Here is a 26,414-nt window from a genome sequence, read left to right on the forward strand (position 1 = left end):
CAACTTTAAAAAATTGCGCAATTTGCAAATTGCTGTGTTCTGCCATTATTGAAACTATTGCAGCATGTTTTTTTCATTTCCTGTGTTTGTTTATTATCTCTCATGATTGATTGCCTGTAAAAAAAAAAGGTAAAAGTTAATACACGGGAAAGAATTAGTAAAATAAGTGATGTTTTCAAACATCAGCTGCATCCTATATATATATATATATATATATATATATATATATATATATATATAGGATGCAGCTGATGTTATATATATATATATATATACCGTGTATATTTGTGTGTATGTATATATATATATATGTATGTATATGTGTGTATATATATATGTATGTATGTATGTATGTATATGTGTGTATATATATATGTATGTATGTATGTATATGTGTGTGTGTATATATATATATATATGTATGTATATGTGTTTATATTTGTGTGTGTGTATATGTGTATTGGGGCGGAGAGGGCTCCCGTAAGCCGTGGTGAAGGCAACCTGTCTTGGAGAAGCAAATCTCTGATTTAAAAAACCATAAAGCGGAAGACCATTACCCGCATTAAGCTGGTCTGCAGTTTAATTTGTTGCTGGCTATCTTGCTCTTGCTTGTTGCTGGATCTGAACATTTTGAACCGAGAGAGAGACTTAGCTGTCGTACAAAGCTAAGACTCTGTAACATCATATTTGTAGAGATACTCCCTCAGGCATTTGGGCTCATGGATTTTAAATGTCTGAGGGAGTGGCACTCGTCTGACAAGACGTTGCAATCATCATATATATATATATATATATATATATATATATATATATATATATATATGCACATCTTGAAGAAGATGTGACATACAAATTGAGCAATTCCACTGAGTTAACTTCCTCTGGAGGTCGAAAGGTATTCCTATGAACAATCACATGTCTTCCCAAACCAGCAGAAGACTTACAAACTTTGCTGCATATTAAGCAGATCGTTTGGCTCGGACTACTAGGTACAAAGTTGATCTGAACAGGAGTTTTGTGTGACTTAAGGTGGTTGACGTAGCCAGCTTTTGACAAAAGCATTCGTTCATAAGTGTCGGATTTCCAGCACTGTATGTAATGGTTAAGACAATCAATTAAACTTTTGCAAAGCTCTTGCTTCAGATTACTGTGGGCCTGCTTTCTTTTTTCTAGAGCATTCATGTACAAGTTTTCGCCACTTCAGCCATGGCAGAGTAAGTTCCTCCCATGCATCGATGTTTATTTGCAGGACTTTCAAAATGTTCTTTGTACAGTCGCTGAACCTCTTCCTAGGCTTATGCTGAGGGTGCTTGCAATTTTCCAGCTCCCCATAAAAAATTTGTTTCAGCAGCCTACAAATCTTTCATCATTCGAACCAGATGGCTCACCCAACGCATGTGAGATCTGATTACAAGGCTTTTAACACGAGAGTAACATGCTCTCACACTTCAGTATCAGGTACTTGTGCTTCCACTTGATGTTTAAGATACGTCTCAAGCATTTTTGGTGAAATCTTTCAAGACATATATACCATTGGTTTCAAACCCAACACTTTGCTTCCTTTATGTTGGACTCTCTTCAGCCTTTGTTTATATCTATCTCACCGAAAATCAGACGGATTGGAATAAGGACAACTTGATAGTTAAGGACCATGACCCCAAATAGACATGGAATCTATGAGAAGGGCTTTAACTAAGATGAAGAAAGGAAAGACATCTGGGATATCTGTTACAACTTTGTGGGTAATAACAATCTGTTACGACCTTGCGGGCAGTAACAATGGTGAAGAAAGGAAAAGAGTCTGTAATATTTGCTGTTGGAAATTAGCATTTGGTGATTTGGGTATTGAAAGTATGACAAAACTATTTTTTTAGATTTTGGTAGAAAACCAAATACCATAGGACTGGAACACTTGTGTAATTTTGTAATTTAAAAAAAAAAAGATAAAAATGCATTTTAAACGGTTTCTAATGCTTAAAGCCATTGTTAAAATATTCGAAGGTGTAAGACCAGAAACATCTGTTATGATCTGATGATCTTAATAACAGTGCCTTACATGCAAAAAAAAAAGGTTACAGAAAATTAGATTTTTTAAAAGAGGAAGTTTTGTCCCAAAAATTTAGAAAAATAAATAAATTGCTTTGTAAACGATTTCTAATACTTGAATAATTTCAAATCCAACAATGCTTTTGAATATGGACAGCTTCTTTATTTCTAAAATTATATTTATAGAGTTGTGAAACGACCAGAGAATCCAACAGCATAATGGTTAGATCATCTTTATCCCAATTTCAACTTGGACGGACAGACCAAATGATAAACCATTCATTCGTAAATGAATCTGAAAGGAATACTTCGGACAACAAGTAAGTTATTTATTTCCATTTTTTTTTCAGTTGAATTTTCATTTAGAAACACAATTTTAAAAAAATTAAACTGAACAAAGTTACATGGGTTTATTTCAATTGTTACTCAAAGTTGAATTTACAAAAGCTATGTTTTTTTTTTAACTTTTGTTAATACTTTTGTTCTAGCTGGAGATGTGGCTTTCTATAGGATCACCCACTATCTCTCACATTTCTACCGAGAGATTTTAAGATTCTAACCGATGCAATTCTTTGAATCTCTCTTGCACTTGGTTCACCAGGTATATCTGACAGATAGTTTTTTTAATTCTTTTTTCATGACTCCATTTATTCCTATAATTACTGGATTCCTAAGATTCCAGTTTCTTTTCACGTCGTACATAAGACCTTGGTATTTTGTTATATTTTCCCTTCCAGCTCCATTTAATCCGACATCATTGGGGAAACAAAGTTGCTTTTTTCTCCTTCTTGTCCCATATATCTATGTCAGGTTTAATAGCTCCGTTTTCAATGTACGTAGCTGTAAGAATTGCACAATCATAGTGGACGATGTATGACTTATTTTCAACTCTTCTTCCTGGTATGCATGTTCCCAGAATTCAACTTTTTACAGATTGTCTAATGGAGATTACATACTTCATTGTGTCGCATTGTATAGTAGCTGTCCCCCAGCAGAACCTTATCACTGGATATCAAGTGGCTTACACCATCTACTTCTGTGTGACAAAACCTGCTCTTGTTGTTATTGCTGAACTCGCTCATCTTAAAGACACTGATCATCAAGTCTTGGTCTTGGGCAGCCATTATAATCCTCTACTGATCATAGTAGAGCGATCATCTTTTTAACCAGCCTTCCGTATCTATAAAGTCCTGGGTAAATTCATCCAGAAAATACTTTGCACAGTGTTGGTTGACTCATTCTTCTAGTGTTTTGCAATGGAAGGTTTTGGTGTATTTTCGACGACTCTTTTAGTCTATTTTCATAGTTGACTTGTTTTCTGATTCTGTTTCATTTCTAAGACAGTCTTGTCGAAAGTGTTTCGCCAGTTTCATGATAGAGGTTGTTCTTCTGGCTCGTTTCATGATATTGATGTACTATTTTGAGGTTTGGATTTTGGGAATTCACCAGATATTGCCCCGGTGCTCACAATAGTGATCAATTTCTGAGAGACCCCTACTTCCTGTTCCTCTGGGCATATACAGCATAGGCAGACACTGGTTTCTGCATGTTATTCTGTACAATTTCAACATTTTCCTCGTTTTACTGTCTAGTTTGTTTATGTCCTGTTGTGGCCAGTCAATAAGGCCAAAGTTGTACATTAACACAGGTAAAGCAAGTTGGTTTATGGCAGTTATCTTGTTTTTGTTTGTAAATTATACGGTATATATATTTGCTGCCAACTTTTTTCTCTCATCTTGACATGCTGAATTGAATTGTTCTTTTCTTTGCAATAATATTTGTATTTTTCCTGCTATTCTAGGTCTTTCATGTCAGCATTTTTAAAACCTAGCAGCTGATACCCTTTTCTCCTCCTGGAAACCTCTTTCCCGCAGAAGAGACATTGCGAGCCTGTCTATGCTCTAGCATTATTTTCATAGCAAGTGCTCATTTGAGCTTCAATCTACGGCCCTTCTTTCCCCCTCACAAAAAAGCACTCGTCTAGCTACAACCATTATTCCCCCATTCTCTATCTGTGTCTAAATCTAAATGCAAATTCCATGAACAAAGCTTCTTTCTTAGAATTGCTTGCCTTTGAAACTCTGTTCCACTGGGTTGTTTTCCAGCTGACTACAATACGGTCGTCTTCAAGTTCAATGTAAACAAGTTCTTGTTCAGCCCTGCCCTTAAATAATACAATGCTACCCAATTTCCACCACTAACGATCACTACACTGTTGTCTCTGTGACCACCGTACTCTCATTAACCTTAAGTGCTCTTATTATCCTTAAGTGGCCTTCGGGCCTTGAAAAGTTGTGACTATTTTATAAAAAGAAGCTCAAAAACTTGAAGAACTACAAAGATGGAAGTAGTATCATTATAGCGAGCGACGTTTTGTGCTCCAGAACTTATTTTTCGACATAGTCACCACCATTCTCTATGCACTTTTGCCAGCAAAATGCATTGGTTGTGGAAGAAATCATTGCCTGCCAAGGTGGTTTATTTCTTCACGGTTGCGATTATAATGTTGTTGTCAGGGAAATGCTGTCCATGTAAGACGTCCTTCAGAGGTCTGAACAAATGAAAATATGATGGTGCCAAGTCGGGACTATATGGTGGGTGAGACAGCACCATTCAACCAAAAATTGTCACACATTCAAACTTGTTTGTAGCCTGGCATTGTTGTGTTGCAAATGGAATGTTTCTCTTTTCTCTGGCCTTATATTGGTAATCCATTGGCGCAACTTTGTCAATGTTTCAACGTTATGGTCAGAATTGACAGTCAACCTTGGCTCCAAGAAATCTAGCCGTTCTAGAAGACGATGCACATCACTATGCCTGTAGATATGTGTGCCTTAAACTTCTTTTTTACCAGGCAGTGTGAGTGGTGTCCTTCCATTGACTGCCGTTTGGTGGACTCTGGCTCATAGTGACCTTACCATGTCTCATCACCAGTGATGATGAGGTCCAAGAATCTGTCATCTTTACATCATCAACGTTCTGATCCCCATCTGGCATCAATTGAAATGAATGGCTCTCGTCTTGGGAGGCTCCATGTTTTGACAAGTTTCTGGGCTTGATCTTTACTCCTGATCTAATATGGAACACGTACATCAAATCCATTGCCAGGGTCGCTGGAAAAATGATGGGATCCTTCTATCGATCCAGTAGATATCTACTTGTTGATACAATTCTCTACCTATATAAGAGCCAGGTACGTCAAAGGATGAAGTATTGCTGTCACATATGGGCAGGAGCTGCTAGGAAGACCTTATCCTGTCTTGACAGAGTTCAGAATAGACTTAATAGCCTAGTGGGGGGGGGAGCTTTTCTCTTCCCTGCAACCTCTTTTTCACAGAAGAGACGTTACAAGCCTGTTTCTGTTTTATCGTTATTTACATGGCAAGTGCTCGTCTGAACTCTAACCTATGGTTCCCCCCTTGCCAAACATTCATGAGAAACACTCACTTGGCTGAAAACACTATCAATAATTTCCCACTCTTTATCTGTGTCTAAACCTAAACGTAGATTCCATGAACAAAGCTTCTTTCTTAAATTTGCACCCCTGTGAAACTCTCTTCTGTTTACCTGCTTTCCAGCTGACTACAATATGGCCGTCTTCAAGTCCAATGTAAACAAGTTCTTGATGAGCTGTTCCCCTTAATAATCGAATTTACCAAATTTACACTTCTAATGATTACTACGATATTGTCCTTTTGACCAATGTACACTCTTTAACACTTATTGCACACGACGACTAAAATTACTAGAAGCCATACTTATAAAAAAAAGTACAACTCTTTTTAAACCGGATCTCATTTAACACAGGAACAAATATACTAACAGTATTCAATAACTAACATGAAACTAAATCAATAAACTCTAAAATAGGAAAATCGAAACTAAAAATAAAATAATTCGCCCCCAACTCTCCTGCATCCACCTTTATAGCCAAAAAAAAAATTATAAATACACCAAGCCTCAAAGGAAAAGAAAAGAACAACAATTGCTCCTGATAGCAATCGGATGCACTGATAGAAAGCACTTGAGAAAAATATGGCCGACCAACAACTTCTGGGCGCCATTCTGTATAATACACCTGCTGAAATTAAAAAGACCGCTCAGCAAAAAGAAAAGATATCCAAAAAGATCGGAAAAAGGAATAGCTCTGTCGTGTTCAATCAAACGTGTCTAAAAAACGACCTGCTGCCAAAATAAATAAATTTATATATATATATATATATATATATATATATATATATGAGAGAGAGAGAGAGAGAGAGAGAGAGAGAGAGAGAGAGAGGGAGAGATGGTAGCTTCCCTCAGTTTTGACAGACTGTGGATACTCACTGTAAAAGTGCCTGTACATGGAAGTTTTGTGGCAATAGATGCGTAATCTCAGACCACACTTCTCCTGAGTCAGCATTGTTAAATACCAGTGACAAGTCAAGATTCAGGACGACTGGAAACAATGTGGCAAGCACATACAGTGACTAGAATTCTAAAATAGTCACCCATCTGATACAAGTCAGGCTCAACGTTGCTTAATTTGATCTGAAGAGAACCGATGTATCAATGTGATTATGCTATATATATATATATATATATATATATATATATATATATTATATATATATATATATATATATATATATATAGAGAGAGAGAGAGAGAGAGAGAGAGAGAGAGAGAGAGAGAGAGAGAGAGATGGGTATGGCTCAGAGGCTAAGGAATTAGGGTGGAGAGTTGTATATTTTGGTTTCGACTTTAGCTGATGGCACCCAAATCATATGTATATATATTTTTAGCTTTGTTCTCACAACTATAGATTAGTTTCAACAGAGAATTGACTCTATAATAATATGTAATCTGTATGAATTAAAATATCATATTTAAGCATATCTTATGACTGGGCTACGCCGGATGGCCTGCTAGTATATAAGAGCTGGTTTTATCAGTAGAGATGCCAAAACTCTATTAATAGTTATCTTCAGGCAAAGATAGTCGAGGCTGGAGCGTCCAATGGACAGGGATTGGGGGATAAGTCTTTCTTTTCTCCTTGCTTTTAGTGTCCTCTCTGCTAAATGACTGACTGCAAAAGGAGTTGAAGTAGTTCTTTAGGTGATAGATGAAATTAATACGCCCTTCAAGATGAATTGTTAGTGTGAAACCAAATCACTAAGCATGGATATTTCTACACAAGAGAAAATAAATCTTTATTTATGGCTGCCACACGTACTAATAAATATACATTGGTCTTTATCAAGCAAAACATTTTTCAGGAGGGTTTTTCGTATTCTAAAAGAAAAGAAAATTTAATTTGAATTTTTTTTTTTTTTCAAAGTCAAAGAAGAGAAGCTTGGACAAAATTATATGGCAGGACAACATCAATTCGAGATGAAGAAGAAATATGTTTGAACTCCAGCCAACAGTCGTTACAGACATCGCAGGTAATTATTCTCAGAAATATAATCAAGTACTGCAATTGTTCAGATTCATTTTATCCTGAAAAAAGTTAATTTCTCATAATTTGTTTTTACATAAGCAGTAATATATTACTAAACAGCCATGAGCATGTTTCGGTTCGCTAGTTACCAGCAACTAGATAACTCTTCATTATTAACTCCCTGTGACGATGAAGACTTGATATTTTCATTGCAAACTTTTTTTTCGTATAAGTTGTATCGACTGAAGAGGTCTCTAGTTACTGGTAACTAGCTGACACAAACATGCTTATGACTGTGTAGTAATATATTACTTCCTATGTAATAGTCTAAAGAAGCTTGGAGTAAAAAAAATGTAAAAATAAAAATAAAGGATCCAGTTTCAATTTCCGAAAAAAAAAAATAATTTTAACTTATCGTAGACTTAGCACTTGCATAAGCTGACTTCTAAAAAGCCTACAATTACAAAACAGAGCTTTACTATATTAGAATGAATAAAGAAAAAAATGCATATATATGTGTGTGTGGGGTATATATATATATATATATATATATATATATATATATATATATATATATATATATATATATATATATATATATATACGTGTGTGTGTGTATGTATATATATGTATATGTATATATATATGTATATGTATATGTATATATATATATGTATATGTATATGTATATATATATGTCATATACGGCATAATCACGTTGACACACCGGTTCTCGTCAGATCACCGAAGTTAAGCAACGTTGAGCCTGGTTAATACCAGATGGGTGACCATTTGGGAATTCTAGGCGCTGTATGTGCTCTCCGCTTATCTCGGCATTGTTTCCAGTCGTCTTGTACCTCAACTTGCCACTGGTATGCAACGATGTTGACTCAGGAGAGGCGTGGTTAGAGGTTGTGCAAGTCTTGCCACACAAATTTCACGCGCAGGCACCCTTACAGTGGGTATCCATAGTCTGTCAAGACTGATGGAAGCCTTCATATATATATGCACATGTATATATATATATGTATATGTATATATATATGTGTGTATATGTATATATATATGTGTGTGTATATGCATATATATATATATGTATATGTATATATATGTATATATATATATATATATATATATATATATATATATAATTCCAGGTTAATATTCTTCAGAGGTAAAGCAACCAATGATGTTACTGCAAGAGTTCTTCAGAGGTAAAGAAACCAACGAAGTTACTACAAAAGTGCTCAATACTGAAATAGGGTAAGGTATACTTTTTATTTGTTTTACATAAACATTTATATGTCGTTACATATATGTCAGCCAGTTACAAGTAAATAGAGACCTCTTCTGGCGATATTGCTTGTACAAAAATTCAGTCAGAAACAGTATCACCTGAAGAGAGTTCTAATTACTTGTAAACTAACTAACTGAAACATGCTCATGAATGTGTAGCCTATAGACATATTAATGTTTATGTAAAACAAATAAAAAGTATATATATATATATATATATATATATATATATGTATATATATATATATATATATATATATATATATATATATATATATATATATATATACTCTGTTTATTATACAAACATTATTAGTTACATATCTACATACATGTTTCAGTGAAATCCTAATTTAAGGAGACCACTTCATCAGACCCAAAAAAAGGAGCGATATTGAAAAGAGAGTCAAGATTACATTCGTTTTTAATAAGATATTCGGGTGTGGTTTACGCTCTGGAAGAAAGTGAGGTGTATACTTTGTGAATGTGAGCAGTAGGGGTATTGGATAAAGGTGTGGTGAAGGAAGAGAGTAGGGGTGGGGGTTGAGAGAAGAGGGGGAAGTACGATCTCATGTGGTCAAACTGTAGCAGCAGGGAGGGGTAGTGGTATTATTTCAACTTGGCGGTTGTTTACCACATGTGATCGTACCCCCCCCCTCAAAGAATAATCTATAATGAATACGGCTGTTCAATGGTTTTTATGCAACTATTATTTGTCTGCATATTTGGAAAACATGTTTCGGTCACAGTGTATAGTATATATATTTCTATGTATAGGATTTATGGAGTGGATGGGGCTCCTTATTCATAGTAAAGGGAGTTCATCTAAGAGAAGGAAAACGCTGGCAAAAACCGATCTCTCTCTCTCTCTCTCTCTCTCTCTCTCTCTCTCTCTCTCTCTCTCTCTCTCTCTCTCTCTCTTTGCTGATAGTCCTCATAACCGGACTACTATTTCTAACAGCTAACAGGGCAGATAGGGCTTCTGGGATGTGTTGAAGGCAACCTATGTAAATGAAGGTAAACTTTGACTAAAAGCCTCAGTCTAGTCTAGTATTGATGATCAATCGTCTTATTCAATGTGCCATTGGGCCACTGTACCTACAATATAATTCCTTGAAGTTGCGTTTTCTTAATAAAAAATAAGTAAATGAAAAAAATAACAATTCCTCTGCAATTAGCGCGGCTTTTTTCTTTTTTGTTATTAATGTTTTTGTAATGTTAAATGTTTTAGTGTCTCAAATTCTCGTATAAAAAAAAAAATGATCGAATCTCTTAGTAAAACAGAGTTATGTCCCTCAGACATAACTCAATCATAACGACGATTGCAAAAGCGAACAACAAATCAAGGGGAGTAACTCCTACGTAACAACAAATCAAGGGAAGCTACTTCTGCATAACTCTCTTCGTATGCAAATGTTTTTCTAGGTTTTACTTTTTGAAATCGTATCTACATTCATTAGCATGAGAAATGTCGTTATTTTTATTCATATACTATTATCAGGTTGACAAGAAAGTTCTTGTGGATTTTAACTTTTAAATGTAGATGAATATATGTCAGCTTAAACAAAGATTTATTGATCGAAATAAACACCATCAGAATGAACACACTTTTGCCAACGAAAAAGAAGTGTAAAAATAACACCCAACTATTGTTTTATTATTGGGATATATATATATATATCTTATATCTATATTTCTATAAAAGTGACATTGTGTGTGTGTGTGTGTGTGTGTGTGTGTGTGTGTGTGTGTGTGTGTGTGTGTGTGTGTGTGTGTGTGTGTGTGTGTGTGTGCATTTCTCTACCAACCTACTCTGTTTATTTTCAGTCTACAAACTTGAGATTTGACAATAAGGGGTATTGAGATTTGGGAAAAATTTTTTAATCAGTTTTCAGCCAGAAATTTGCCTGTCAAGGAGTCAAAGTTCAACGATTTGACATTTGAAAACTCTACCAAACGCCTCCGCCAATTTTCAGTCTAAAGACTTCAAATTTTAGATATAGGTTACTTGGACATGGCTCAAACTTTTTAATTCGATTTGAGTCCAAAACAATAAATGTAAGTGGTCAAAATTGGGGACAAAGTTTTTTAAAAACTGACCTCTGTGGTCTCTACCAAATTACTTAGACAATTTTTGGTCTAAACATTTGAAAATTTGGTGTTAATGCAGAGAGTGATCCGCACTATTTTTTAAATTGTGTTTCCAAGTTTAATTAAAGTTTTATGATATGTTTTTTTATTCAATTGTAGGGTTAAAGTACAGAATAGGTACAAAACACCCTCCCATCCCCATGTTAAGAATGGCTTTTTAAATAATAATGTTATTATTTCAGCACGGATCATTCTCTTCATGAGTACCGAAAATTTACATAGCGCGTATTCAAATATAGGGCAAGCTTTTTAATCGGTTTTTGGACGCAAATTTGGGTGCCGAGGGGGTAAAGTTCAAAAGATTTGACCTTCACGGTCTCTAGCAAACTCTTCCGGCAATTTTGGGTCTAAACATTTGAAATTTTACATTTAATTATTGGAATATAAATATAAATAAATAAACTAATACCAACTATTTTTAATTATTGGAATATATATCTATATATCTAAAAAAAAAAAAGTGACATTGTCTCGGTATGTGGCGAAAATTTGGCAATTTGACAAGAGGTCAAAGTTGAAAGAGTTGACCTTTGCAAACTCTACCAAACTCTTCTGCCAATTTTGGGTCTAAACACTTGAAATTTTAGATGTAGATTTCCTGGACATGAATCAAACTTTCTAATATATATATAAATAAATACATATACACATGAAGTTATGAACAGTATATAGGGCCCGAGCTAAGCCAGGCCGAACTGCTCATAAATAAATAAAATAGTCCCAACTATTATTTAATTATTGAAATATATATATTAATAAATAAATAAAACATTTAAAAATAAAATGTTTACTTTCAACGTTATTTCACATGGTTAACGGTAACTTAATGGATACGGTCCTTGTTAATCAAGTCAGATATGAATTGTGTCACTGGATTCAAATCTATTGACTGGTGTTAATCGTGTCCCTGCACTGAAGATTCCCAAAAGGATGAAACACTAGTGTCTGTAAGTATTTAATTATTATAGTAAATAATTATGTCAGCCCCTTTACGAAACTCGTTTCTTATCGTTGAGCCTTTCAGTTGAATTAAGTCGACCAATTTAGCTCTTATGCATAGATCATCATATAATGATTAGATCACTCTGACTGACGTAAAAACATTTAAAAATAAAATGTTTAATTTCAACATTATTTCACGCAGTTAGCAGTAGCCGAATGGATATGATCCTTGCTAATCAAGCCAGAGATGACTTGTGTCGCCAGGTTCGAATCTATCGACTAGTGTTAATCGTGTCACCCTGCACTGAAGATTCCCGAAAGAATGAAACACTAGTGTTTGTAGGTATTTAATTATTACAGTAAATAATTATATATACATACACACACGCACACACACACACACACACACACACACACACACACACACACACATATATATGAGCAAACAGTTAACACTTTGAAATGAGTTAAAAACATATTTAATCTGAAAAGGAAACACTAGATAAATGGATAGTCCTTAATCTGCGGAGTTTCAAAGAAATACTCTCCTTTTCATCAGAGGGTAGGAATTAGCAAAATGCGGGATCGGATTTTGCATGCAGAAGTATTTGATGAAGAATATATATATATATATATATATATATATATATATATATATATATATAATAGTCCCAACTATTATTTAAATATTGGAATATATATGTATAAAAAAGTAAAATAGACCTAACTATTATCTAATTATTGGAATATTTAAAATAATTCCAACTATTATTTAATTCTTGGAATATATATATATATATATATATATATATATATATATATATATATATATATATATATATATATAAATGTAACTCTTGGTTCGTTCGTAATTAATAGTCTAAATAACCACTGGAATGACTGCTTCGGCATTTTAGTATAATATGTTTAATGTGCCCATGCGTGTTTTTATATATCTCTTTTTAATTATAACATTATACTTAATTTTTCTATAATAAATAGGTGCTTTTCTTTGTACGGATGGGGCATTTTTTTATTTGGGGACAATTATTTCACACCGCGTGCCATCACGTGACATCACTAAACCAAACTTTTATATACGAAACTCACATTTTTCGTTTAAAAATGGAATTATTTCTCTTTTGTTAATACTTTTTTTTTTTTAATATTTCGTGTTTTATATATAAAGTACAATTGTTGAATGTTATTCTTTTGATTATATTTGTTTGGGAGAAGCACAATTAAAAAAAAGATTAAAACGGAGCGAAATTTAAATTTTCATTCCATTTTTACAACAACCGTAAACAAGTGCATACTTCACAAGTTTTATCGTAAGTTAACGAGCAACCCATAAAAATCTGGTAGCTGAGTGTCAAATCTGCTTTAAATATTGTAAAAACATATATACATATAGGGGTAGAGCACTATCGTAAATTATCTTACTCGCTACTTAATTTAGCTGAAAAAATGCGAAGCTCGCGGTTTGTTTACAAACAAACGTTTGAGCCCTCTACGAGTGGCGGACGGATGTTTATTTAAATAGACATTCGAACAGATTAATTTCGGCCACCGATTCCGTAGTCAGAGGGTAGAGCTGCCGACTGTCATCATGACGGTTCTAGGTTCGATCCTCGGCTTGGGATAGGTGTTAGTCTAGCGGCACTGATGAGTTGTGAAACAACGAAACAGGTCTGTATGTCGATGACTAAAATATATTTTATATATATATATATATATATATATATATATATATATATATATATATATATAGATAGATAGATAGATAGATAGATATAGATATTTTACCTAACTTACTGTATTAATGCTATTTTTTAAGCAAAAAAAAATATATTTAGGTTTGGCTATAAATTCCTAAACTTATTTCACCCTAAATAATTTAGGTGACTGAAATAGGAATCTAATTGACTCTTTAATTTCCTGAATAGTATGCGAGAAATTCATTTTTCTTCGAGTTATATCGAATTCATTAATACGGACTTTTTAATAGGGGCTTTTTTCGGAATGTTCCTGTAAAAATTATTTTTTATTGTTACAAATTACGATGCTTTATTTATATAAAAAAAAGCAAAAAAATAAATTCTTGCGTTTTTTATTTACTACTAAAAACCATAACTTTAGTAAAGGTATTTTTTGTTTAAACAAAATAAAACATTTTCAGTAAGAGTTAAGTAAAAATAATTAGTTCATTATATTCTGTGATCATTATTTGATAAATACTGAAATGTTCATTAAAATTGGTTAATTTCCTGACTTTTGGTGAATTTTTAAGTAAAGGGAGGGGTCAAAATGTTTATACACTTTGAGCGTCGGCATTCATTTTGTCTGTACCTACCATTTTTTTTATGAATATTTGATAAGAAAGCGACCACGTGTGGTTAATTTAAATCAAATTTCAATCACATGGCTACATTATCAATAATCATGTGATTAAACCCATTGAAAATTTACCTATAATGTAATATCCTTTTAGTGATGCAGTGTTGGCAACTGAGATTTAAAAAACCCGCGAGATCAGGAGAAAGAAATGTCCATAAAATCGCTAGATTTTTAACTTTTATCATTTGAAATTTTCAAAAATCGCTAATTCACCCACCCCCCAAAAAAACTCCATATTTTAACTTCCTACAATAAAAAAATTATAAATATAGTATATTCAATATATAAAATGTTCCGTGTTTTTTTATTATATGTTTCTGGAATTATATTGAAGCGGTTAGCTCCCCAGTAGGCTTACATATTTTATCAGCTAGTTTTACCTGTTTTTTCAGAGAGGGTATTTTTTTTTTTTTTTTGCAAGAAACAAATCATAAACTCAAACTTTTTATAATAAAAGTTAAATTGAAATATACTGCAAATTAAACATCACAATAATGGTACAACATATTTTGAAATTAGAAAAATAAAAAACAAAAAAACGTTGTTTTAGCATGTTAAAACTATTTAGGTTGGTAGATAATTAAATTCTACTGTATTGATATACGTTTTTTTGTTTTTTTTGCTGTTGTTTCTTGCTTTTTAGAATTTTCGATTAAATACTTCTAAATTAAGCGAGGTTGCTTAGATAGTATTTTAAACTAAACTTCGGAGGTTGGAAAGTCCCCCCCACCTAAAATGTACTTGGAAAAATCGATTTTATAGCGAGATTTAAGAATGGTTAGCCGAAAAAAGGGTGAAAAACAAAACAAATAATCAATAAATAATTGTTACCAAAGGCAATAAATACTACTTTTTTTTACTTACATGAATGAGTTTATTTTATGTTTTAAAGTATTTTCAAGCGCTTTTCTTTATTTTTTAATACGTACGCATGCAGAGGTTTTCGACTATGCTGACTACGAAAATTGTATTGAAATTTTGCAGAAATAATTAGTTATCGAGATATAAAAAGTTGTATTATGCATTGTATTTTTTGGCGGCCATCTTTTTTTACGCGCGTGTAATATCAATCAGAGATGAGATGATTTGTTTGAGGCGGGCGCGTAAAAATGGCCGCCAAAGAATACAATGCTTAATACAACTTTTTATATTTCGATAACTACTTACTTCTGCAAAATTTAAATGCGATTTTCGTATTCAGCATAATCGAAACCATATAAAAGTCGTCATTTAAAAGAAAATTGTTGAGGTGGACCTAATCTGAAAATTTTCCTGAAAGTGGGTTGTTTATATTCTGTATGGAATATACTTCCCAAATAAACTATTAAAGTTGTTTAAAAAATAATAGAAATATCATTTTTTAAATAAAAAAAAAAACAGTGTTTATAAAATGTTTACAAAATTCCGGCGTGCCTTCCTGCAGCCATTTTTTTTAGGTAATAAAAGCAATAGAATTTTACGAGTTAAATGTTTTTCAATTTTTAAACTTTAAAAATTGATAAAAAATTTTCTATTGGTTCAATTTTTATGCTCTTTCCAATAAACCAAATATAATATTTAGACAAACTTTTTTTTTTCAAATTCACATCCCCATTTTGACATTTTTATCAAAATTTTAATAATTAATTTGGTACTTGTACAGTTTAGTCAAGACATTAAAAAATGAAAATACCGAAAAAAGTTTAAATTGTATGTATCCGTTATGGAACGCAGTTCTCCGGGGAAAAAATTGCACTTAATTTCATCAAGTAGTTTTTTTCTTTGTTTTTTTTTTTACAGCGGAAATAACACGTTTTTATGAGAGCGCGTTGAAGGCAGCCATCTTGGATTAAAAAAAAAAAAATTGTTTGAATTTTAGAAATGCTAAAGGGAGATAACTCCAGTTAAAGCGCTGACACCCCTCCCCATCTTTAATAACTAGCTTTTCTTCCTAAAATTTTGCTCGGTATTTTCGCTGTAAAAAAAAAATTACTTGATAAAATTAAGTGAAATTTTTTTTTGGAGAACTTTGTTCCATAACGGATACATACAATTTAAACTTTTTTCGATACATACAATTTAAACTTTTTTCGATATTTTCAATTTTTAATGTCTTGACTAAACTGTACAAGTACTATTAATTTATGTGCTAAAGTTTTATATATCACAAATTGAAGATAAAAGATCAATAAAGAAAATATTCTAATTTAAAACAAAAAAAGAATAGTTTTTTGGAAATTTACCTGTAAAGTCCAAAGTGTAAAACTTTTTTTTAAAAAACCATGTTGATATTTTTTTTTAAATGAAAGCTCATATTATGCTTACATCGTCAAGTAAATACCAGATGCTGACGGCAAATTTTTCTATTTCATTGAATGTTTTCTTTTTTTAGATATTTTTAAAAAAAAATTAGTTGATGAAGAAGTATTAAAATATATCAATTCAAAACTCGTGTATTTCATTAAAAGAATTTTTTTAAAAATCGATAAAGCGGATTTTTTGTTCTAGGGAAAAACTTATAAGTGAATGTACGTTTCTTTTTTATCTGCAAAAAAAAAAAATATATATATATATAAACAAGTCATGATGGTGAGTGGCACAACTTATTAAAAACACCATAAAAAGCAAAAAATAAACAAATAAATAAAATGCCTAACAGGGGCAAGTTAGTAAAGCCCTCCAACTTCTTTGCTAAGTATTAGACCACCAACTGTTTACTTTGGTGATCTGAAAACAAGCAAGTCAGTTTCGAACTGGAAGTGGTATAAAAAATAAAAAAGATTGTAATGGAATATGGGAATGGACGATGTCCTCTAAAACATAAAACAAGAGTTTACGAGTGATCGGGGATGAAATAAATATGGAGAGTAGGTATGTGTGGTATAGATGGAAGAACCCTTGGACAGAAAAAATAGAAAGTTCTTTAGGTTGTCGATGGTCTGGCAACAGTTATCTTCATGTAAGATAGTCAATGCTTGTACATCAAGTGGACAGGGACGAACGGGGTCGCGGGGGGGGGGGCGTCTTTCCTTGTTGCTTTCAGGGTTCTCTCTACTCATCGACCGTGATTCCTAAAGGGGTTGAAGTAGAAAATACATGAAATCAATGCACTCTGCAAGCTGATTAGCCAGTGTGAAACCAAATCACCCAGCAGCGACATTTCTCTTTAAGTCTGCATACATGATTGCTATAATTATTTAATAAGTCAGTTGCTAAACAGTATATGTAATTTCGTAATTAATTTAAATTTTTAGAAAAAAAATCAAATCTCAAAAAACATCCTGATTGTGTTGTGTTGTTTTGTTTTGATAGAGATACAATGGTGGTCATATGAAAAGTTCTAATCATTTGGGTCCACCTACAACTTCTGTCTTAACCATTGAAAATCGTTCCCTGAAATCAGATGCCTCTTCCAGACCAATAGATGGAAGCCTTCAATTCGACAAATATGATACAGTACAACATTTCTCAACAAATAGAACCAAATCTGAAACTTCATACGATGGGCAAAAAATGGAAGAAATGCCTGAAAAAAGTGAGTAAAATCCGAATTTCATTTTATGCACTGGTAGGTGATATAAATTACCTTTTATATCATGTGTATGTATCGCATGCATGTATCGTATGTATTATCGTGTGTATGTATCGCATGTATTGTGTTGTGCTTTTTTGTTTTGTATTGATAGGGATATATGTATCACATGTATGTATTGCGTGTATGTATTGCATGTATGTATTGCATATATGTATCGCATGTATGTATTGCATATATGTATCGCATGTATGTATTGTATGTATGTATTGTATGTATGTATTGCATGTATGTATCGCATGTATGTATTGCATGTATGTATTGTATGTATGTATCATATGTATGCATCGCGTGTGTGTATTGCGTGTATGTATCACATGTATGTATCACATGTATGTATCGCATGTATGTATTACATGTATGTATCACATTTATGTATCACATGTATGTATTATGTGTATGTATCGTGTGTCTGTATCACACGTATGTATCGCATGTACATATCACATGTACATATCATATGTACGTATCGCATGTATGTATCCTGTGTATGTATTGCATGTATGTATCGCATGTATGTGTCGTGTATATGTATTACGTGTATGTATCACGTGGGCACTGATTTTGTGAACTTTATTTCCATTTTAATTTGTTGTTCTTCTGAGTCAGAATTACTCTAACACTTATTGTTAGCTAATTTTTGACCTTGAGATAGTATTTGTTTTTGCTTTTTGTTTTCTTTTTTTAGGGGGTTTTAACTCCTTACATCAAATGGTTTCATGCCTTGTCCGAAGTGATTTCCAGTTAGAAACAAAAAAGTACATTAAACCAAAATGTTAAGTTTTGTTCAACAAAGATTGAAATATAAAAAACTTGAAGCATAAAAACCTACTGGATTCGGCATTAAATAACGTGAAAAGGATTAATAATAATATATTGAAGTAGGGACTTTAACTCTTTGCTCTCCTCAGAGGTTGTGGAACTCTTCTGCAACAAAGGCTTTTCTTGACCTGAGGATATTAACACGGTGAAGGGTAACCTATATTCCTTGATGAGTGATTCCTGCCAATAAAGCGTCCTGTTTCAAAACCTTAGCAGTGTGTTTTCTTCCAGTACAGGTTTATAAAGGTGCTGCATGCCTGATTCAAGGCTCCCAAAACAGCTCCTTTACAGAGAACTGTCCAAAGGAAAAAGAACCTCCAAAGAACAGCAGAAAAGGGTTCAAGGACAAGCTGAAGGTTTCCTTCAAATAGTTCGATTTGTATTCTAATTCGTGGAAAAACTAACCCAGGGCAGATGTTCCTTGTGTGCCGCGACTCACAAAGAATCTGCATGCAATAAAGAACACAAGAGAAAACATGACATAAGAAAATCTCTGATCTACTGGTGTCCTACATGCAGGAAATACTTCAGAGCTCAAATCAGTCTAACAAGCCATCTTCGAACCCACAGAACAATTGTATGATCACGGTCGTCTTTGCTAGTGATAGACGAACATCATAAACGTTTAACAAATGGTAGCAGAGTGTAGTATAGTTTACATTCACTTTAAAAACCAAACATGCTTTCTGTTTCTTCTTCAGATGTGATTCATAGCAGCAATGCAAGAAGAGAAAGCTTCCACCGAAATTATTTACCTGTGACAAGAAATAAAACTTTCCAAAATTGTTCAACTGTTCTTTGTGATCAAAATCACCAAAATCAGTTCGTACAAAATCCTGCGTACAATTTGGAAGAGAGTGATCAATCTGTATTGGATATCAACGACAGCATTTTCGATTACCTAGCAACCGGAAGTATCAGTGAAAATTCAACTGTTCCAGCTAATCTGAGAACCAATGCTTTGTCGTCTTCAAGTGAAAGTAGCTTTAGTCAGGCTTCAAAGTCAGCCTCCCCTGATGAAAACCAATCAAGACTTGATGATGCCATTCAATCTGTCAACATGGATGATAGAAAACCAATGCACACCAAAATGACACAGTTACCCTCCAAATCTGCCTGGCAGCAGAACAGAGAGGTGCCATTCCATGTGAACTTTAATTTGCCAAATAAAAAAATATTCTCTTCAAGACATGGTAAGTTATCGAAAGAAATTTAGTTTTACTTATTGTATTCACTGTTCCGTTTTTACGACATATTTTTGGTTTGTTTTCTTTTGGAAAAGAAGAGGCTTCTCTTAAAATTAGCAGAGACATTTTACAATACCGGTTATATTTAACAGTAAATCCGTATTTACTAATTCATATCTGAAAGATTTGTGAAAAATAAATAGATATACGAAGATTGTAAACTTAATGCTGCCTTCAGTTGTCTGCTTTCGCTCATACAGCAAGTCACTTTGCCATCTCGGTATCTTTCATTGCTATTAGCCTTGTTGAACACTTACATATTTATTTGTTTTATTACGGTTCTGAATCTTTTAGATGATGATTGATAATTAGGGTTATTTAGATTATTCGGACTACTGTTCGCATCTTGAGTGTTATTTTCACAACATTTCGGTCAATGTAGCCTCCAACCTTTTTCAGGTGTATCTTGTCAAACTCGGGAATCTGCATAGAATATTGAATGGAACATAACTGAATAATTTGCAATCGTGTTTTTTGATCTCTCATACCGAGGATTGAACGTTCAATCTCCAGGAGAGTAACTTTTACAACTAAATTTTATCAAGTACTCTATCTACTGTACTATGTACTCATGGCACAATGGATAGAGTACTTAACTGACAAATTGAGAGCATGCTACTCCCATGCATTAAATAAAGAGTTCAATTAAAAATTCCGGGAAGATCCCCAAGTTTAACACAAAGGTTCCTGAGTTCGACAAGATACACCTGAAAACGGTTGGAGGTTATATTGACCGAAATGTTATTTTTTTTTAAATTTATTTTTATTTTTTATTCATTGCATTATTTAATACAGCATATTTTGGGCATGAATAGCTATTCCTCTACGGGCTTCAGACCACATACAGCACCTGGTATTATAAATGGTCACCCATTTTAGTACTGACCAGATTCAATAGCACTTAATTTCGGTGATCTAACAGGAACCAATGTGTCAACGTAATTATGCTATAATTATGAAAGTCTAAAGGCCACTCGAGGATAAGGGTTAAATGAGTGTCAAGTGGAAGGTGAGACAACACCGTGATGATTGGTAATGATGGTGGTGATTGGGTAGAGTTTGATTATTTAAGAGGGCAGCACAAAAAATTTGTTTACATTCGACTTGAAAACGACCATGTTGTAGTTAGCTGGAAAGAAGCTCTGCAGTATTGTGTTCCAGAGATAGGCGGTTCTAAGAAAATCTTTACTCATGAGTTTTGTTCAATTTTAGGTAAAAAGAGAGAGAGAGAGAAACTATTAACAGCAGTTGTATTTAGACGAGGTTTTGTTGGGAATCAAATTCATTTGATTTGATTTCTTTATTTATCTATGCACATTCTTCACTCTATAATAAAGAGCAATGTGTGTGTGTGTGTGTGTGTGTGTGTGTGTGTGTGTGTGTGTGTGTGCGTGTGCGTGATATCTCTATAATTATGCTGACATGTGTTGGACGGCTTTAAAAAATATACTTTCAAAGTAACCTATCTTTGGTCAGGTCTTTATTTATCCCTCTTTCTCTTAAGTCTATTTTGTTACTTCCTCCCACGTTTTCCTTGGCTTTCATCTGTGAACTTAACCTGCTACATCAACTTTTCTACATCAACTAATACACAAGAATTTGTGCCCATTTTTTAATGTGACCATACCATCAGAGTCTACTGTTCTGCACACATCTCCCTACATTGTTCAGATTTAGTAATTATAAAATAATTCTCTCCTTCAGGTCGAGTGAACCCCAAAGATGCCTGCACAGATGATGGTAGCATGTCGTTTGATATTGATGATACTATTTTAACCGTTGAATCAATCGATAGTGATAGCGAACAATTAAAAATGATGACTAATGCTTCACATGTCGACACAATGGACGATGTTAAAGAGAAGTTGAACCACTTAACGTTCATGTATCAACAATTGTATCATTTGATGGCTGAGAAGAAGAAGCAACCGAACCCAGACGATGCGCCATGGAGAATTAGTAATTCCAATGCAAATCCAATGACGAAATCAACTCACTTACCCAGGAGAAAATCTATGAGGTCCTCCATCTTGGAATCAAAGTAAGTGTAATAATTGTTTTTAAACAAATTTATTCTTAATTTGTCCTTAACATTTTTTTAAATACTAGCGGCGGGAATAAAATATGCTTAAATATGATATTTTAATTTGTCCAGATTTTGTATATATTAGTATAGAATCGTGATTTCAAAAGCAAAAAAAGTATTTGGGTGTCATCATCTAGAATCGAAACTGTAGCATTCAAAGCTGGTGACGTTACCACTGCACCAACATGACACGAATATGAACTGATTAAAATTTAAAAATTAAAAATAAACTAAGATGAATGTACAAAATGTATAACGTTTTTTTTTTTATTTGAACCAATTTTTGACACCTTAAAAACTATTTTAACCAGCTAAAGACCTATAAAAGAATGGTCCGTAAAAAATCCATTCATTTGAGGTCCCTAGCACTGCTCTGTGACTTTTAGTTTCGGAGGAGATAGAGTTTGAAAACATGGAGACAGACAGAGATATAGCCTTTTATATATTGCTAATGTAATGTAATGTAATGACAAGCAATCTACGTAAGATTAATGCAAGCAACAGTAACGTAGTCACTAGTTTTGTCTTCTCTACGCCAGCCTCTCAAACCAAAGGTTCTCAAGTCCTTCGCCACCCTTACTCAAGGCACGTCTCGATGCTGGTCTATCTTCGGCTAGCTCCTCCCACACATTCACATTGATGCCAAGAGCGATCAGATCCTGTTTGGCCACGTTTTTAACGCGCAGCACCAGGCGACCGCGGCTTCTTGATCCATTTGCCAGTTCGCTGTAGAGGATATCCTTAGGGAGACGGCCATCGGGCATTCTGCGCAGGTGTCCTAGCCAGTGTGATCGTCGTATCTTGAGTGTCTGGAACAAGGAGCGGCTGCTGGCACATCTTAGCACCTCTTCATTGGTGATTCTATCCCACCAATTGATGCCCATGATATGTCGCAAGCATCGAAGATGGTAGACGTTCAGTCTTTTCTCGTGACGAGCTTATGTTGTCCAAGTCTCTGCTCCATGTAATAGGGTACTCAGAACACAGCATTCGTAGATGGGGCATTTTGTGCGAGAAGTGAGGTATTTATTGAACCATGCTCTTTCACGTAGTTGGTTTAAAGCAGACACTGCTCAACCTATGTGCGTTTGTAGCTCCTGTTCAATGGATACTCCCTTGTTGATGTTGGATCCAAGATATGCAAAGTTATCGACAGTCTCTAGTTCGTGGCCATTGATGGTGATTGGTGATGCGTCACCCTGGTGCATCACAACTGTCTTTTTCACACTGATTACCAATGCGAACTCCGCACAAGCAGTGCTCAATTTGTCAAGCAGCCGCTGGAGTCCACTTGTGGAGTGCAAGACCAATGCAGCATCGTCTGCAAACTGCAGCTCAAGTATTAGGACTTTTCAAATCTTGGTTTTGGTGCGTAGGCGAGCCAAGTTAAAAAGTTCTCCATCAGAGCAAGTATGAAGGAACACACTGTCTTTGTCCTCATGATTTCCAAAAGCGTGGTGCAGAAGAACTGAGAAGAAGATGTCAGTGTGGGAGCCAACACACAACCTTGCTTAACTCCACTGCACACGAGGAAGTTGTCAAACATGTCACCCTCGAAGAAGACTGCAGCTGTCATGTTATCATGGAGTGATCTTATCAAACTAAGAAGAGTTGGTGGACAGCCCAACTTTTGTAGGATGGCAAACAGACCATCTCTACTGACCATGTCAAAAGCTTTTGTGAGGTCCACAAATGCGATATGGAGAGGTCTACGTTGTTCTCTGCATTTTTCCTGGAATCGACGCACTGAAAATATTATATCCGTGGTTGAGCACCCGCTGCAGAAGTCACATTGCATTCTGGATAAACGCGGTTTGCAATCTGTTGGAGCCTTGGAAGGAGCACTCTGGCAAAGACTTTTCCGGTGACACTGAGTAAAGATATACCACGTTAGTTATTGCAATCTTCTTTGTCTCCTTTCTTGAATAAAGTGACAATTTTAGCATCTTTCATAGCTGTTGGAAATTTTCGGTTGCGCCAACTGGTGCAGAGGAGGTCATACAAGTGCGGGAACAGGAACTTATCACATGTCAGCAGGTCTGCTGGAATCTCGTCAATACCTGGGGCCTTCCCTACTTCGAGTTCTGACATAGTTGGAATGTTGTCCAGTTCAACTAGGGTGTCGAAGTTCAGAGTGGAATTTAAAGCTGTGACTGTGATGTTGCGCGGTTTGACAGAGTAGTGCTCCACCCAGCATTCAAGCTGCTTGTGGAGTCCACGGTACATCACATGTAGTTTACCACAGTCAGCAGCAGTCTGGATTTTGTCGCACAGGTTGTTCCAGAAGTTGTTTGCACAGTGCTGAGCAGCTTTCTTGACTGCGAGCCTCTTTCAGCTTGGACAGGGTGCTGCACATAGTTCTTGTGAGCATCGTTTTTGGACAGTAGTAGAGGTTCTAAGATTTCTGAATTCTCAGCCATACAGTCTTCGCAAGGCAGCCGCTTGGTTCCAAAGGATGTGACTGTAGTGTCATGCATCGCAGTTTGCAGGATTTCCCAGGATTTATCCAGGTCCACTGCTTCTGCTAGTGAAGAATATCTCAGCTTATTTTTGAGCACAGTACGAAACATACTGATGCTGTCGTTGTTTTTCATTGCAGCCGTGTTGAGACTATGATGTGGTCTTGGCTTACGTGGTGCAGGTTTCTTGTTCAGGAGATCGAGTTGTGTCAGCACAAGTGAGTGGTCGGTATCAGCATCGGCGGAGTGGTAGGTTCTTTATCGTTTGACAGAACCGATGTCTCTTTTTTTACACAATGCAAGATCCAATTGGTGCCAATGTTTGGAATGAGGGTGTCTCCAAGAGACACGATGACACATTTTCTGTTTGAACCAGGTGTTTGCAATACAGAGTCCCTGTTGACTACAGAGCTCCAGAGTTCTTTGACCATTTTCATTTATTTTACCAGTACTGAAGTGACCAATGATGTCAGGCCAGGCAGTATGGTTTGCACCGACTTTGGCATTGAAATCTCCGAGTACTAGGAGGTGATCGCTGGCTGGGATCCTGCTCAGTATTTTGTTGAGACAGTCGTAGAATTCATCCTTCACATGATCTTCGCTAGGCAGTGTTGGCGCATAGATGCTGATGAGGTGTACTGGTGTATCGGCGCAGTTGATTTTCAGTGTCATAATTCTCTCTGAAATGCTGACCAGAGTGATGACTACATGTTCTCTGAGTAATTTGTTTGTCACTGCAAAACCTACTCTATGGATGCGATGTTCCTCTTCTGCTTTGCCAGTCCAGAAGAAAGTGTAGTTATTTTTCCGAGATGGAGCCAGTGCCAGCCAATCTGGTCTCCTGTAGAGTGACAATGTCGACTGACAGCTTGGCAAGTTCACGGTCAAGTAATGCGGTCTTACGAGGCAGACCTTGTGCACGAAGGTTGAGATCCGGGTATGCGTGAAACCCGGGTACAGTGTACGAATGTTCCAACTTCTGAGTCAGAGAGTAGTCTTTGAATTGTGATTGGTAACAGGTGAATGATTTACGTCCGTGATTGCTTGACCACCCCATCGAAGTGGCGGACGTGACGGGGTAGCACCTTACTGACCAGGGGCTGCCTAGTATGAGGCGGGCAGTAGCCACCCACTGGAGCTAAATAGCCCCTCCCACCATTGCGGAGGATCTGAAGCGCCTGGTCGCGATGTCAATTTGACCAGACTTTTAACTTGTAACTATCTTCCACCGTTGCGAGAGCCTGAGCAAAGAAACTCGTGCGTTGCCCAAGCGGCACAAGTGGGACTTGACCAGAGCCGGTAGAACCCAAGGAAAAACAAGGTCGATACGTTGGTACTGAATCTGGCTGCAGGAGATGGCCGTTGGCTCATAAGAAGCTCATCCGACCTTTGACAGGTCTTGTTTTTGGTCCTGCTGGGTGTCCCCACATCCTCCTCACCAGGTTACCCCGGGCGGGGGAGCCGGTTTAGTCGCCGATGACCCGACCATGAGGCAGCTAGCACTGGGTTACATGGTACCAGTGGAAGTCTAAGACTCAGTTGAGACTACTTTTATATATTAGACTAAAGCAAATTATAGAAGACATTTTTTTACTGCCGATTCATGAAAGCTGTGTAGATTTCTGCTAGTCTTCTATTTTAGAAAGATGGGAATTGAACATAGTATACATAAAAAACAAGAGAGAAGGTATAATGTTACAGAAATGTGCCTATAACCTCAAAATGGCTACAAAATGTCTCAAATTTACTCAAATTAAACTGCATTATCAATTAAGTCTGCTTTAATATATCAAATTGGCCCTGATTAACCTCATTCGTGACATTGATATTTGTTAAGATTAAATAGGACTGTCAATTCAATCTAATTATCGTTATAGCCATTGTATATAGCTTCAACTAGATTTCAACCCTTCTTTAATTTAAAGTCTCATTCAACAAAAAAAAATAATTAAAACGGTCCTTAATATTTCCA

At 35.1% G+C, this 26,414-nt stretch overlaps 1 protein-coding gene and 1 pseudogene across 6 annotated transcripts in view; both read left to right on the forward strand.

Annotated features, from left to right (window-relative positions):
* LOC145248942 (uncharacterized) overlaps positions 1-26,414 on the forward strand; it is a 157,195-nt gene that overhangs the window by 100,480 nt on the left and 30,301 nt on the right. For all 6 annotated transcript variants that reach the window (XM_080110741.1, XM_080110736.1, XM_080110737.1 and 3 more), the window contains 5 exons: positions 2,233-2,366; positions 7,370-7,475; positions 17,549-17,771; positions 19,352-19,843; positions 21,602-21,938. In XM_080110741.1, the coding sequence (XP_079966867.1) occupies positions 2,233-2,366; positions 7,370-7,475; positions 17,549-17,771; positions 19,352-19,843; positions 21,602-21,938 (1,292 nt within the window). The remainder of the gene's footprint in view (positions 1-2,232; positions 2,367-7,369; positions 7,476-17,548; positions 17,772-19,351; positions 19,844-21,601; positions 21,939-26,414) is intronic.
* LOC145249278 (5S ribosomal RNA) lies at positions 8,172-8,288 on the forward strand (annotated as a pseudogene).

The sequence above is a fragment of the Euprymna scolopes genome, chromosome 27, assembly GCF_053919585.1.
Source record: "Euprymna scolopes isolate OS-2025 chromosome 27, ASM5391958v1, whole genome shotgun sequence".
NCBI lineage: Eukaryota > Metazoa > Mollusca > Cephalopoda > Sepiida > Sepiolidae > Euprymna > Euprymna scolopes.